Genomic DNA, 12,774 nt, shown 5'->3' on the forward strand with positions numbered 1-12,774 from the left:
ATGTTCGGATTGGTTAATTAAATTTCAGTCAAATGATTGGTTAAGGTATAGCTAAGCAGAACTCAAGTTTTACTATATAGTCTGCAGTTAATCAGGAAGTGGGTGGCTGTGTGGGGGAGAAATGGGAACAGGGAATGGGGGTGGGGAAATGGGAATCATGTTTTGCTAAGGGGGGAATGGGAACAGGGGCACAAGTGTAAGGCTCTGTGGTGTCAGAGCTGGGAAGGGGGACACGAAGGAAGGAAACTGGAATCATGCTTGCTGGAAGTTCACCCCAATAAACATTGAATTGTTTGCACCTTTGGACTTCGGGTATTGTTGCTCTTTGTTCATGCGAGCAGGACCAGGGAAGTAAGTGGGTGAAGGAATAAGCCTCCTAATAGGGACCTTTGTGGATCTGCACACTTACAGAAAGGCCTCCCAGCCAGAGGTGTGCAGGACAGCTCCTGGTGTGACTGGGACTCAGGGAACGTTGCTAGTCCTCTGCCCATCACTAGGGTTGCCAGGTGTCCGGCTTTTGAGCAGAGCGCCTGGTCGAAAAGGGACCCTGGCGGCTCCAACCGGGCCATTACAAGTCCAACCGGTGGCGAAGCAGGGGCCTGGGGCTAAGGCTGGCTCCCTGCCTGCCCTAGCTCTGCACGGATCCTGGAAGCAGCCACCAGCTCCTTGCGGCCCCTAGGCACATGGGCACCAGGGAGGCTCTGCATGCTGCCCCCGCCCCTGCAGGTCCCATTGGCCATGAACCTTGGCCAATAGGAGCTGCGGGGGCGGCACCTGTGGGCAGCAGGGCAGCGCGCGGAGCCTCCCTGGCCACCCATGCACCTAGGAGCTCCAGGGACCTGCTTCCTGGGAGCCACGGTAAGCGCTGCTGGGATTCCACACCCCAAACTCCCTCCCAACCCCCTGCCCCACCACAGAGTCCCCTCCCGCACCCAAACTCCCTCCTGGAGCCCACGCCCCCTGCCGGAGTCGTAACCCCCCTCCCAACAGTCTGCCCCAGCCCTGAGCCCCCTTGTTCAGCCCAACTCCTCATCCCCAACCCACCTGGAGCCCTCACCTCCTCCAGCACTCCAAACCCCCCAGCCCCGAGCCCTCTCCTGCACCCTGAACCCCTCATTTCTAGCCCCAGCCAGAGTCCTCACCCCCCTCCCAACACCCTGAGCCCCCTCCTGCACTCCAAATCCCTCATCCCTGGTCCCACCCCAGAGCTCGCACCCCCAGATGGAGCCAACACCCCAACCCCCTGCCCCAGCCTGGAGAAAGTGAGTGAGGGTGGGGGAGAGCGAGCGACAGAGGGAGGGGGAAGGAGTGAGTGGGGGGTGGGGACTCGGAGAAGGGGCAGGGCAGGGATTTGGTTTTGTGCAGTTAGAAAGTTGGCAACCCTATCTAGCCCCAGTTTCTTACCTTCCCAGCAAGAGGTTCTGAGCTGGGAACCTGTTTGCCTGCATTGACTGGTCCCTTGATCATGTACAGCTCTTGTACACGGTGACCAATTCTTTGGCAATCTGGCTGCATGTGGTTGTCCCACTTGTGACTCTGCCTGGCCCCCAGGGCTCCAGTGCTTATGGGTTTCCTCTCATTTCTTTAGTAAAGTTTATTTAAAATACTCACTGAGGACACCGAATTTGGCTCTCAGAGCAGGCGGGCAGCAGGAGGAACCTGCAAAGGGGCACTAGTGCCTGGGAGGGGAAAGGCCGGGTAGAATGTGGGGCTGAACCCCTCACTGCTGGCAGAGGATCTCTGCCGGAGTCGATGCCAGCCTGTGTCCGGTCTTCTCTCTCAGCCCCAGGCTTTTGTCTCTTTTCATGAGTGGGGCAGTCCATCAACTTCATCTGGGCCCTCTTGGGCCCTGGCCAGCAGTCGCCCTTGGGCTGCGTTTCTCTCTGGTAGTGCTCACACCTGCTTCTGGTCAGGCTGTAACCACGGGGCTGTGCCGACAGATCTCCGCTGTTCTCAGCGTCGACTGAGCCAGCCCGAGACCACCCCACCCCGAGTGACGTTTCACCTCCCGGAGATGTGGAGCCCCGTGTTCTGGGTCACGTAACGCTACCATTTTCCCATGCAATCACCATGATGACTAGCGAGTTCCTCACTTTGGGGAGGGACCCCACATGCCCCCTTTGGTGACGGATTGGGCAGAGGGCCGGATGCAGGGGTGCTATCAGGAGAAGTATGTGTGGGGGGAAATGAGGCCCTGCTCCCCCTCTTTGGTCCCACCCCCTGTTAGCAGATTTGCCTGTTACTTTGGGGTATGCTCATTTATTAAGGTTACTCTTCTGGGAGGGGGGGTTCTGTAATTCTATCCATGTCCTGCTTGTGTCCCTTGTGTTCTCATATGGAGCTCTGCTTCTCCCTGCTGCAAGTTCCCGCCCAGTGGCGCTGTCCTGCCGGACCTCGGTTCCCAGGGCTGGGTTCCTCCAGCCCCAGAATCAGATGAGCCCACGCACACATTAACAGAGTACATGTGAGAGAGAGAGAGAAGCAACCAGCTTGACCATGAAAGTTATTTATTGCCAGGTAATAACCAGAGGGGAGCCAAACAAACAAAACAGGGATAATACTAAATCTAACTTAAACTTGATTATAAAAGTCAGATTTAGAAACCTATAACTGATCCCACAAGTCAGGGTCAGAAGGCTACACAGAGAGAGAGAGAGAGAGCTGGGTTCTCACCACTCCGTGAAGCTGGAATCGATCGGGGGGGCCCAGGTGGGGGTAGATGAGGGTCCGGAGTGCTGGAGACAGGCAGAGCCCCCAGCACGATCAGTCAGGAGAAGATGAGGTCCCAGTGGAACGGATGCACACTTTGGATCCAGGCATTAGAGCACTTACTTGAGCATGGGTCGGGGTTTGTGTAGGGAAAGAACAAGGGTTCAAGGGATTTGTTTATGGGTAAACTGATAGCTCAGTGGTTTGAGCTTTGGCCTGCTAAACCCAGGGTTGTAAGTTCAATCCTTGAGGGGGCCATTTAGGGATATGGGGCAAAAATTGGGGATTGGTCCTGCTTCGAGCAGGGGGTTGGACTAGATACCTCCTGAGGTCCCTTCCAACCCTGATATTCTGTGATTCCATGTGCAGAAAGTTTGAGCTGATGGCTCAGGGGAGTATCCCAAGTTGTTTTGTTCAGGCTAGACAATAGGAACGGATCATTCCTGGCTATGGGTGGTGTTCCTTGGAGGGAGCTCACAGTGCAATTAGGAAGCTTCACTATTTTGGATATCAGTCAAGGATTTATTATTAGAATTGGTCTGATAACTGCTGAGCTGGGTCTGTGCAGGCGTGGGTTCGTTAACATCTGGAGCAGAGATCCCCCATCATGCGGTGCTTCCCTGCTTTTCTGGTCCCAGCGTTCCCTGCGGTTCTTGCCTCGGAGTCTCTGTTCTCCAATCTGTATGCTAATGGAGATGCCTCCCTGTCCCATCTTCGATGCAAATGAGCCTAGGGGAGTTGCCTTTGTTCTTGTCACCCTTGTCCCAGGGGTTTAGGGGTCTCCCATGGCCTTTTCATTGCCTTTTGTCAGCCTTTCTTCTGATAGGCTTTGGTTCGAGCAGAGGCTGGGGGCGGGGGAAGGTCTTCCATGAGTCAGACAGGCTGGGAGCTGCGCCCTTGTTCCCCAAGAACACGGAGCTGATAGTTAACACCCCTGCTCCTCCTCTTCCCCCAAGGCCCTGCTCCCAGGCCAGAAGCCAGAGCCAGGCGGTGGGTGGGAGGGAGGGGCGCCCGAGAGCAGCCTCCAGCCTGCGTCCCCACCCCCAGGAGTGTGCTGCTCAGGGCAGGTGGAGGGTTTGGGCTCCCCACCGCAGCCTGGGTTCCCTGGGTGGCTCTTACCATGGCCTGGCTCCGGCCTCTGGCCTGGCCAGGCAGGGCCTCAGCGGGCAGAGGAGGAGCGGGGGGCGAGGCCTCGTGGCAGCGGGGCTGAGTGGCATCGCAGGGAATCTGGGACAAATGCTGTCCCGAAACCATTCGCCCCGGGACTGGCATTTGCAATGTATATTAGTGAGACTGTCCTGCCCAAGTCAGGAAGGAGTTCACCTAGTCCCTGCCCAGGGCCCTGCTGGGCCAGGCACTGCACTCACGGGTGACAATGACAGCCCCTGCCCCAAGAGCCAGTCTACGGGCCAGCCTGCCCTTCCCAGGGCCTCCAGACCCGCAGGGCATGGGCTGCGGCTCCCACGGTCCCCCCTGCGCTGTGTCTATCCCCAGGCTACTTCAGACTGATCCCCCGGGCTCCTGCCCCACACCCTCAGCTCTGCCCAGCGAGTCCAACTGGGCCAGACCCCTGGGGAGACCCGGCCACACAGCAGGGGCTAGTGCCCCTCGCCCGGCGTTCGCAGGGACACTCTCCGCGCGGTCACAGCCGGGTTGTTAGCTAGCTGCTCACAGCACGGGATGTGCTCAGGGTGGCCCAGGGAAACACGGGTTAAAGCCCCGACTGGTGGGGTCAGCCCGGAGCCCAGAGCCCAGCTGTAAGAGCCCCGTTGTTCCAGCTCTGTCCGTCTGTCCTCCTTGGGCAGTTCCCAGGTGAGCCCAGGCTCCTTCCAGCAGCCAGCACTTCCCTCCCCCTCCCACCTCCCAGGCCTGTGCTCTCAAGCTGGGGGGTCTTTGCTCAGCCTCCCTGCAGAGGTGGGGAAACCCCTCCCCAGCCTCCCCCGCCTTGGGTGCCAGGTGTCAGTGTCCTGTAATTGGATTTGCCATTGTCTTCTTGGGTCCTCCATTGATATGGGGTCAGCTGGGCCAGTCCTTTTCAATGGTGCATCCCGCCTCATACAGCCCAATGACATTCATAGCCAGGTCTCTCAGCCTGACCTGTCCTTCCCCCTTCCCCACCGGGTAACCTGTGAAATATAGGGGAAACTGAGGCACACACTGGCATCATCAAATGTTTCAGAAAATTCCTGCTTTGTCCCACAGGGATCCCAGGGCTCAGTTGCATGCAGAATAATTCAGTAGCAGCTGGCATGTGGGGGCGCCAGGGAGAGCCAGTCCCATCACTGTACGGTAAGGAGCCCAACACTGCATTACCCCGGCGCGCGATATCAGAGTGATTATCACACAAACCAGCCCAAACGGATCAGGCTGGTGAGGCAGAGGCAGCCCCACCCTCTGTGCCCCAGGCAGAGGAGGCGCATCTGTGTGAACCCGGCTGCTGCTGAAGTCCCCCCCAGCTTGTCACTCTGGCTCACGGGCGAGCTCAGTCTACCCTGCTCACCTGTCTTGCTGGCTATTTCTGGCTAAGTCAAAGGTGGATGAGCCAAAGACTCCACCAGGGACTTCTCTGGTGCCAGTGGGAAGCGCTCAGGTACTGCAGCCCGGGTGACCCTGCGTCCGGGCAGGGCGGCTTGTGTCACCTTGGGCCTAAAGCTTTGAGTTTGGGTCCAACTCCCCATTCCTTGCTGGGGCTCTACCTAACCCGAAGTGGCAATGCTGAGTGCCCAGGTGCACTTGTGTATGGGCTGCCGCTGGGCATGAGGGGAGAGGTTTGGAAGAGAGGAAGCTGGAAAGCTCCCAAACCCACCCAGACCTGTCTTTCCATGTAGACACCTGGTGGATTGCAACATTGCATCTGGGAGCAGCATGCAATCGGGCCAGAGACCTCTTGTACCATGTCCAAGAGATTTCCACCTTCGTCTAGGGGTACGGAACACATCAGATTGCTGACAGCATTCCCCGGGGGTGCCTCTGTTCCCGCTTGCATATTAAATCCCAGGTAATGGGGCTCTGCCAAGAGCTTGTGAAAGCAGCAAGGGCCGCGGCTCTGAGTGCGCCTGCGGCCGCTGGGCCTGAGGAGTTGGCTCTCGGGAACTGTGGTCAAGCAAAAGATGCCATAGATGAAGGCCAGAAGGGACCATTCTGGAAACCCAGCCTGCCCCTGCACCACGCAGCCCCGAGACCCTCAGCCAGTGACCCCAGGCTGGGGGAGGGGGTCTGGGGCAGTGGGGCAGTGCAGGGGGTAGCAAGCGGGGAGGGGAGGGGGTCTGGGGCAGTGGGGCAGTGCAGGGGATGGGGAGGGGAGGGGGTGTTGTCAGTTGGCGTGCGTGTTCTCTCCACGCACTGTCCCAGCCCTGCGCAGGTAGCTGGCTCAGCAGGCCCCCGCTAGCACACCCCGGACAGCCCACAGACAAAGAGGGCGCTCGGCCAGGTCTATTGCAAGGACAAGAAAGCTCGGTCCTCGCACCCTGGCTCCAGGGTTACAAGTACACAACACACGTGTGCCTGTCACAATGGCCCAGCTCAGCCAGGAATGGGACTTTCTGCTGCCCCCTCGGCTGGACACAGGGGCCCCTCCAGTGACTTCTCCTTCTAGTTACGTGTCCTGCTCCTGCCGTGGTTAGTTACCGACCTTGCACCTGCTGAATCGAACAAAACATTCCCATCCATCATCCTGTCCTTCCGTCCTTGTCTTACCTGGGGTCGGTATGTTCCTGGGCCAGCTCCCCAGAATGAGGCTATGCCGTACCTCTGTGCTGGGGTGGCCCTGGGCCACCGCTCAGGACTGGGTGTATGCCATGGGTGGGCAAACTTTTTGACCCAAGGGCCACATCTGGGTATGGATATTGTATGGCGGGCCATGAATGCTCACGAAATTGGGGGTTGGGGTGGAAAAGGGGGTGAGGGTTCTGGCTGGGAGTGCAGGCTCTAGGGTGGGGCCAGAAATGAGGAATTCAGGGTGTGGGAGGGGGTTCTGGGCTGGGGCAGGGGGTTGTGGTGGGGGGGGAGGGCTCTAGCTGGGGGTGCGGGCTCTGGGGTAGGGCTGGTGATGAGGGGTTAGGGATGCAGGAGGTTGCTCCGGGCTGGGACGGAGGGGTTTGGAGGGTGGTAGGGGGATCAGGGCTGGGGTAGGGGTTTGGGGTGCGGGAGGAGGTGAGGGGTGCAGGCTCTAGGCAGCGCTTACCTCAAGCAGCTCCCAGAAGCAGCGGTATGTCCCCACTCCAACTCCTATGCGGAGGTGCAGCCAGGCGACTCCGCACGCTGCCCTGTCCACAGGTGCTGCCCCTGCAGCTCCCCTTGGCCGCAGTTCCCAGCCAATGGGAGCTGCAGGGGCAGCACTTGGGGTGGGGGCAGCATGCGGAGCCTCCTGGCTGCCCCTACGTACAGGAGATAGAGGGAGGGCATGCTGCTGCTTCGGGGAGCTGCGTGGAGTGGGGCGAGCCCTGGACCCTGCTGCCTTATGGGAGCATGAGGGCCAGATTAAAACGTCTGGGGGGCTGGATGCAGCCCCCAGGTCATAGTTTGCCCACCCTTGGTCTGTGCCGTACCTCTGTGCTGGGGTGGCCATGGGCCTGCTCTTTGGAATGTGGTTACCGGAATACCCAGTGCCTGGGCTTTCCCAGTGTTTTGCTTACAAGAAGCACACGGGATCTTTTTCAGGGGAAAAGGCAATACGCTGCATTTATTGAAAATACAACAGTTAACACATGCATTTAATCACTCTTACACACACACACACACATGTTATCAGTCTGCCGTAGCTCGAGTCAATCTAATGGCCAGTTAGATTGAGGGCAAGTTGAAGAGCTGGGCTCTGTTGGTCGCGATCCGATGCTTCAAGGCTTTGCAGGACTGAACCCAGAGTCTTATGGCAAAACACCCCAGCTTTATACTTGTAAATTCCCACTTTAGTCTATGGATTTTGCAGTGTTTCAGAGTAACAGCCGTGTTAGTCTGTATCCGCAAAAAGAAAGGGAGGACTTGTGGCACCTTAGAGACTAACCAATTTATTTGAGCATAAGCTTTCCTGAGCTACAGCTCACTTCATTGGATGCATGCAGTGGAAAATACAGTGAGGAGGTTTTATATACACAGAGAACATGAAACAATGGGTGTTACCATACAGACTGTAAGGAGAGTGATCAGGTAAGGTGAGCTATTACCAGCAGGAGAGCCGAGGGGGGGGAGGGGAGGGAGGGACCTTTTGTAGTGATAATCAAGGTGGGCCATTTGCTGCAGTTGACAAGAATATGTGAGGAACAGTGCAGGGGGGGGAAGGGGGGGAATAAACATGGGGAAATAGTTTTACTTTGTGTAATGACCCATCCACTCCAAGTCTCTATTCAAGCCTAAGTTAATTGTATCCAGTTTGCAAATTAATTCCAATTCAGCAGTCTCTCCTTGGAGTCTGTTTTTGAAGTTTTTTTGTTGAAGAATTGCCACTGGGTTGGGGGAAAGGTTGTTTACTCTGCAGAGAGCCAGGTGTGACTGACACTCGGCTGTCTGGGGCCTGGGCCCATGGAGAGCCTGGTAAAGACAATGGCCACTCCAATTACCCAGACATTTGGTACCTAGCAACTAACTGGCTCTCTGCAGGAAGCCAGCCAGGTGTGACGAGCTGGAGAACAAAGGGCTGAGGAGGAGGCCAGGTGACCAGGTTTCCCAGGAATAAGAACAAAGAACTAAGGAGGGGCCCCTTGGGTTTGTTAAATGTGGGTGGCTAGAACCAGAGGGAAGCTTCTGGACTGGGACTAGAGAGGGATCATAGACTCATAGAAGATCAGGGTTAGAAGAGACCTCAGGAGGTCATCTAGTCCAAACCCCCCACCTCACCCTCCCAAAAGCAGGACCAACCCCTCTGGCCTTGGTCCCCTTTTCATTTTGATTTGTAAATGCTGCCATGATGCCTCATGGGCTTTGTAGTGCAGTTTTCTCATGTCCCCATTCTCCTCTCTGCGTCCAACTCCCAGGCTGGACTGTCCTCTTCATTATTTGCCACCCGACAGCTCTTTCCAGCATCCGAATGTCCTGCGACGCAAAGCCAAACACCTGGCCAAAATTTCAGGATCATAGCTGGAAATGGAAACGTGTCAGTAATGATGCAGAAGAGCCCGAAGTGTGGAAGAGTTCAGAGACTGTAACCAAGCTGGAATCCTAGTTCCCTTCATCAGCCAGACTTGTGATCTTGCCAGGGAATGACTGTGTTCCCTGACTGGCATGGACTATATTTCCCTCCTTCCATTCTCTGTTGATAGAGTCCTGTGTCCGTCATTCCATTATTTTACCCAGGATCAGTGTCAGGTAACTGGCCTAAAGTTACCTAGGCCATTTTGTTTGCCCTGTTTGACAGGACATTGACTTTCCACAATCCTCTGGCCCCTGCCTAGTTTCCTACACTCTTATTACAAATGCACATGAGTGACCTTGAGAGTTCTTCAGCCATCTCTTAAATGAAACTCGTTGATGCAGATTACCTGCTTAGCAGATCCTGTTTGACATCCGCCTTAGTTCCTGTTGGACAAGAAAGTCTTTCATCCTCCTTGTAAGATATGAATATGGCTTCCAGCATGGTTCCAAACTCTGAACTCTTTCACACCTCTGGCTCTTCTGCATCATTACTGACAATTTTCCATCTCCACCTAGTCATGGGTTTTATTTGTGGTATATTTAAAACCTTCTTGCTCATTGTCTTTAACTCTACTGACCATAGACATTTCATTGCTACCTTCAGCTTCTTGTATCAATCGCTGGAGGCTTTTAACTTCTGCCCGGTACCCATTGCCCTCTGCCTCCCCTTTGGCAGATAATGGATTTGCTTTTCCTTCCTCATTGCCGCTTTCATGTCTCCTCTTAATCAAACGATTTTTAAGGAAAGCAGCTTTTTTTTTTGCTTTTTTTTTTTGGCAACTGGGAAATTGTGGCTTTGGGACACCTAGAAAAGGTCCCTGATTTGGGTCCCATCTCTCCTGACATTCTTCTGCTAATCAGTTTTGCACCTAATACTCTTTAGCTTTGGGAAATGGGGCCCCTTTAAACGGTCTGATATGGATGTTACTAGCACGAAGAGGCAGGTGCAAAAAGTGACAAATTAACCTCTCCCATTGTGAATGTTCTTCAGCATGGAAGGCTCAGCAGACAGTAAATGGACTGAGTGAGCCAAAGCCATGCCAGCTGAGTAACCAGGTAACAACGTAACCCTTCCCCTTCCCCACTGCTGTCCTCCTTTTGTGTGATTGTTAACGGTGGTGCTTGGGGCACGTCTATAATTAGGCTGTAGTTTCCTTGTGGCAGACCCTGTGCCCTGGACTCCTGCTGTGGGTGCAGTAAAATGACTCTGTAATAATACTAACGTGCAGGAGGTCTGGAAGCAAGACCTGTGAGTCAGCAGACCAGAGGGCGTTCCGCGAGTGGAGTTCCAAACACGCCTACAGCAAGAATGTGTGTGTTGAGCAGCCAGGTGTGCAGGGCGTTTCCCAAGGAAACATGATTAAGACTGTCGCTGTTGAGCGCACAGGTCACCCTGATGGCAGAGAGACATTTCTTCAGAGGGAGCCCAATGCACGTTGCACATCCTGACTCAGAGCTGCTAACTGGTCGCAGTTCTTCCAAAGGACTTGAACGTGTAACTCAGTCACACCAAATGGCCTGCTGGTGATGAATTCTGTCGGAGGCGGAGGTAAGTGCTGTCATAAAACTGAGCACAGAATAGGGAATGTGATGGGGAGCCAGCAGCGGGAACTTGTATCAGTGTGCTGCATTCCTCTAGACACCTGGGGGAAGGTGGGCTGCTGCCTCTGGCACCAAATGTGGGCAGGACCAGGGATAGGATACAGAGGGACCTAGACAAATTAGAGGATTGGGCCAAAAGAAATCTGACGAGGTTCAACAAGGACAGGGAGGGAGGGATAGCTCAGTGGTTTGAGCATTGGCCTGCTACACCCAGGGTTGTGAGTTCAATCCTTGAGGTGGCCATTTAGGGATCTGGGGCAAAAATTGTGGATTGGTCTTGCTTTGAGCAGGGGGTTAGACTAGATGACCTCCTGAGGTCCCTTCCAACCCTGATATTCTATGATTCTATGACAAGTGCAGAGTCCTGCACTTAGGATGGAAGAATCCCATGCACTGCTACAGACTAGGGACCGAATGGCTCAGCAGCAGTCCTGCAGAAAAGGACCAAGGGGTTACAGTGGATGAGAAGCTGGATAGGAGTCAACAGTGTGCCCTTGTTGCCAAGAAGGCCAATGGCATTTTGGGATTTGTAAGTAGGGGCATTGCCAGTAGATTGAGGGACGTGATCGTTCCCCTCTATTCGACATTGGTGAGGCCTCATCTGGAGTACTGTGTCCAGTTTTGGGCCCCACACTACAAGAAGGATGTGAAAAAATTGGAAAACGTCCAGCGGAGGGTAACAAAAATGATTAGGGGTCTGGAACACATGAGTTATGAGGAGAGGCTGAGGGAACTGAGATTGTTTAGTCTGCGGAAGAGAAGAATGAGGGGGGATTTGATATCTGCTTTCAACTACCTGAAAGGGGGTTCCAAAGAGGATGGATCTAGACTGTTCTCAGTGGTAGCAGATGACAGAACAAGGAATAATGGTCTCAAGTTGCAGTGGGGGAGGTCTAGGTTGGATATAAGGAAAAACTTTTTCACTAGGAGGGTGGTGAAGTACTGGAATGGGTTCCCTAGGGAGGTGGTGGAATCTCCTTCCTTAGAAGTTTTTGAGGTCACGTAGAGACTGTCCAGTATGACCAATGTACATGGCAGAGGGGCATTGCTGGCATATGATGGCATATATCACATTGGTAGATGTGCAGGTGAACGAGCCTCTGATAGTGTGGCTGATGTGATTAGGCCCTATGATGGTGTCCCCTGAATAGATATGTGGACACAGTTGGCAACAGGCTTTGTTGCAAGCATAGGTTCCTGGGTTAGTGGTTCTGTTGTGTTGTGTGTGGCTGCTGGCGAGTATTTGCTTCAGGCTGGGGGGCTGTCTGTAAGCAAGGACTGGCCTGTCTGCCAAGATCTGTGAGAGTGATGGGTCGTCCTTCAGGATAGGTTGTAGATCCTTGATGATGCGTTGGAGAGGTTTTAGTTGGGGGCTGAAGGTGACGGCTAGTGGCGTTCTGTTATTTTCTTTGTTGGGCCTGTCCTGTAGTAGGTGACTCTGGGTACTCTTCTGGCTCTGTCAATTTGTTTCTTCACTTCAGCAGGTGGGTATTGTAGTTGTAAGAAAGCTTGATAGAGATATTGTAGGTGTTTGTCTCTGTCTGAGGGGTTGGAGCAAATGCGGTTGTATCGTAGAGCTTGGCTGTAGACAATGGATCATGTGGTGTGGTCTGGGTGATGTTACGAATTATACCTGGTAGGACACGCACACAAATGCTATGAATTACAGCTGGTAGGACATGCACACAAATGCTACAAATTATACCTGATAGGTCATGTACAGTTCGAATCTAGGCTTAGGCATATAAACAAAGTCCATAACTGCAGAGTTCCCAAAAAAACACCAAGTCTATTACGCTCGAGCATGGTGCCCCCCCTGCTAGCCAGGAGAGGACCCCGAATACAGATTATACAAAGGTTATAGACCTCTTAGCAAAGCATGTTGCCCTCATGCATCGGAAACCTTAGCCAATAAACAAACCCTTTTCTTATCTACCACCTATCCCTGCTTGGTACATTCCTCATGCAAAACTAGTATGTTAATTACACAGCAAGGTCCTAAAGCGATGCATCAGTAACTTTTATTATCAGGATGGGAGGCCTCACATCAAAGGCCAGGAGATAGGGAGTTAGGGACAGACAAAGAACAGATACCGGGAGTCAAGGCAGGCTGGAGACAAGGAGGAGGATTTTCACAGGAATGCAGTATCTAAGGAACACTCCTCCTGGTGCATGATGTGCTTGCTTTTAGACAATGGTGGGCCCCAAACCAAAATGGAGTCACACGTGCTAACTTTTCCTTAACAGTGAAAGCTGGAGGCATGTAGGTAGGAATAGCGGGCAAGTTGACTATGTGGCTCCTATCTACTCCGTCCAGAGGCTGCTCCAGATTAGAAG

The 12,774-nt window shown here is 54.1% G+C and overlaps 1 protein-coding gene across 3 annotated transcripts in view; it reads left to right on the top strand.

The window, feature by feature from the left end:
* Positions 1-4,923: 4,923 nt before the first annotated feature.
* LOC140906236 (sphingomyelin phosphodiesterase 5-like) overlaps positions 4,924-12,774 on the top strand; it is a 40,525-nt gene continuing 32,674 nt past the window's right edge. For 2 of the 3 annotated variants that reach the window (XM_073329803.1, XM_073329806.1), the window contains exon 1: positions 4,924-4,998. In XM_073329803.1, the coding sequence (XP_073185904.1) occupies positions 4,932-4,998 (67 nt within the window). In that variant the 5' untranslated portion in view covers positions 4,924-4,931. Of the gene's footprint in view, positions 4,999-10,219; positions 10,385-12,774 lie in introns of those variants that run through there. The other variant, XM_073329804.1, reaches the window with a different exon arrangement.

Source organism: Lepidochelys kempii, chromosome 2, assembly GCF_965140265.1.
Source record: "Lepidochelys kempii isolate rLepKem1 chromosome 2, rLepKem1.hap2, whole genome shotgun sequence".
In the NCBI taxonomy this organism is placed as follows: Eukaryota; Metazoa; Chordata; order Testudines; family Cheloniidae; genus Lepidochelys; species Lepidochelys kempii.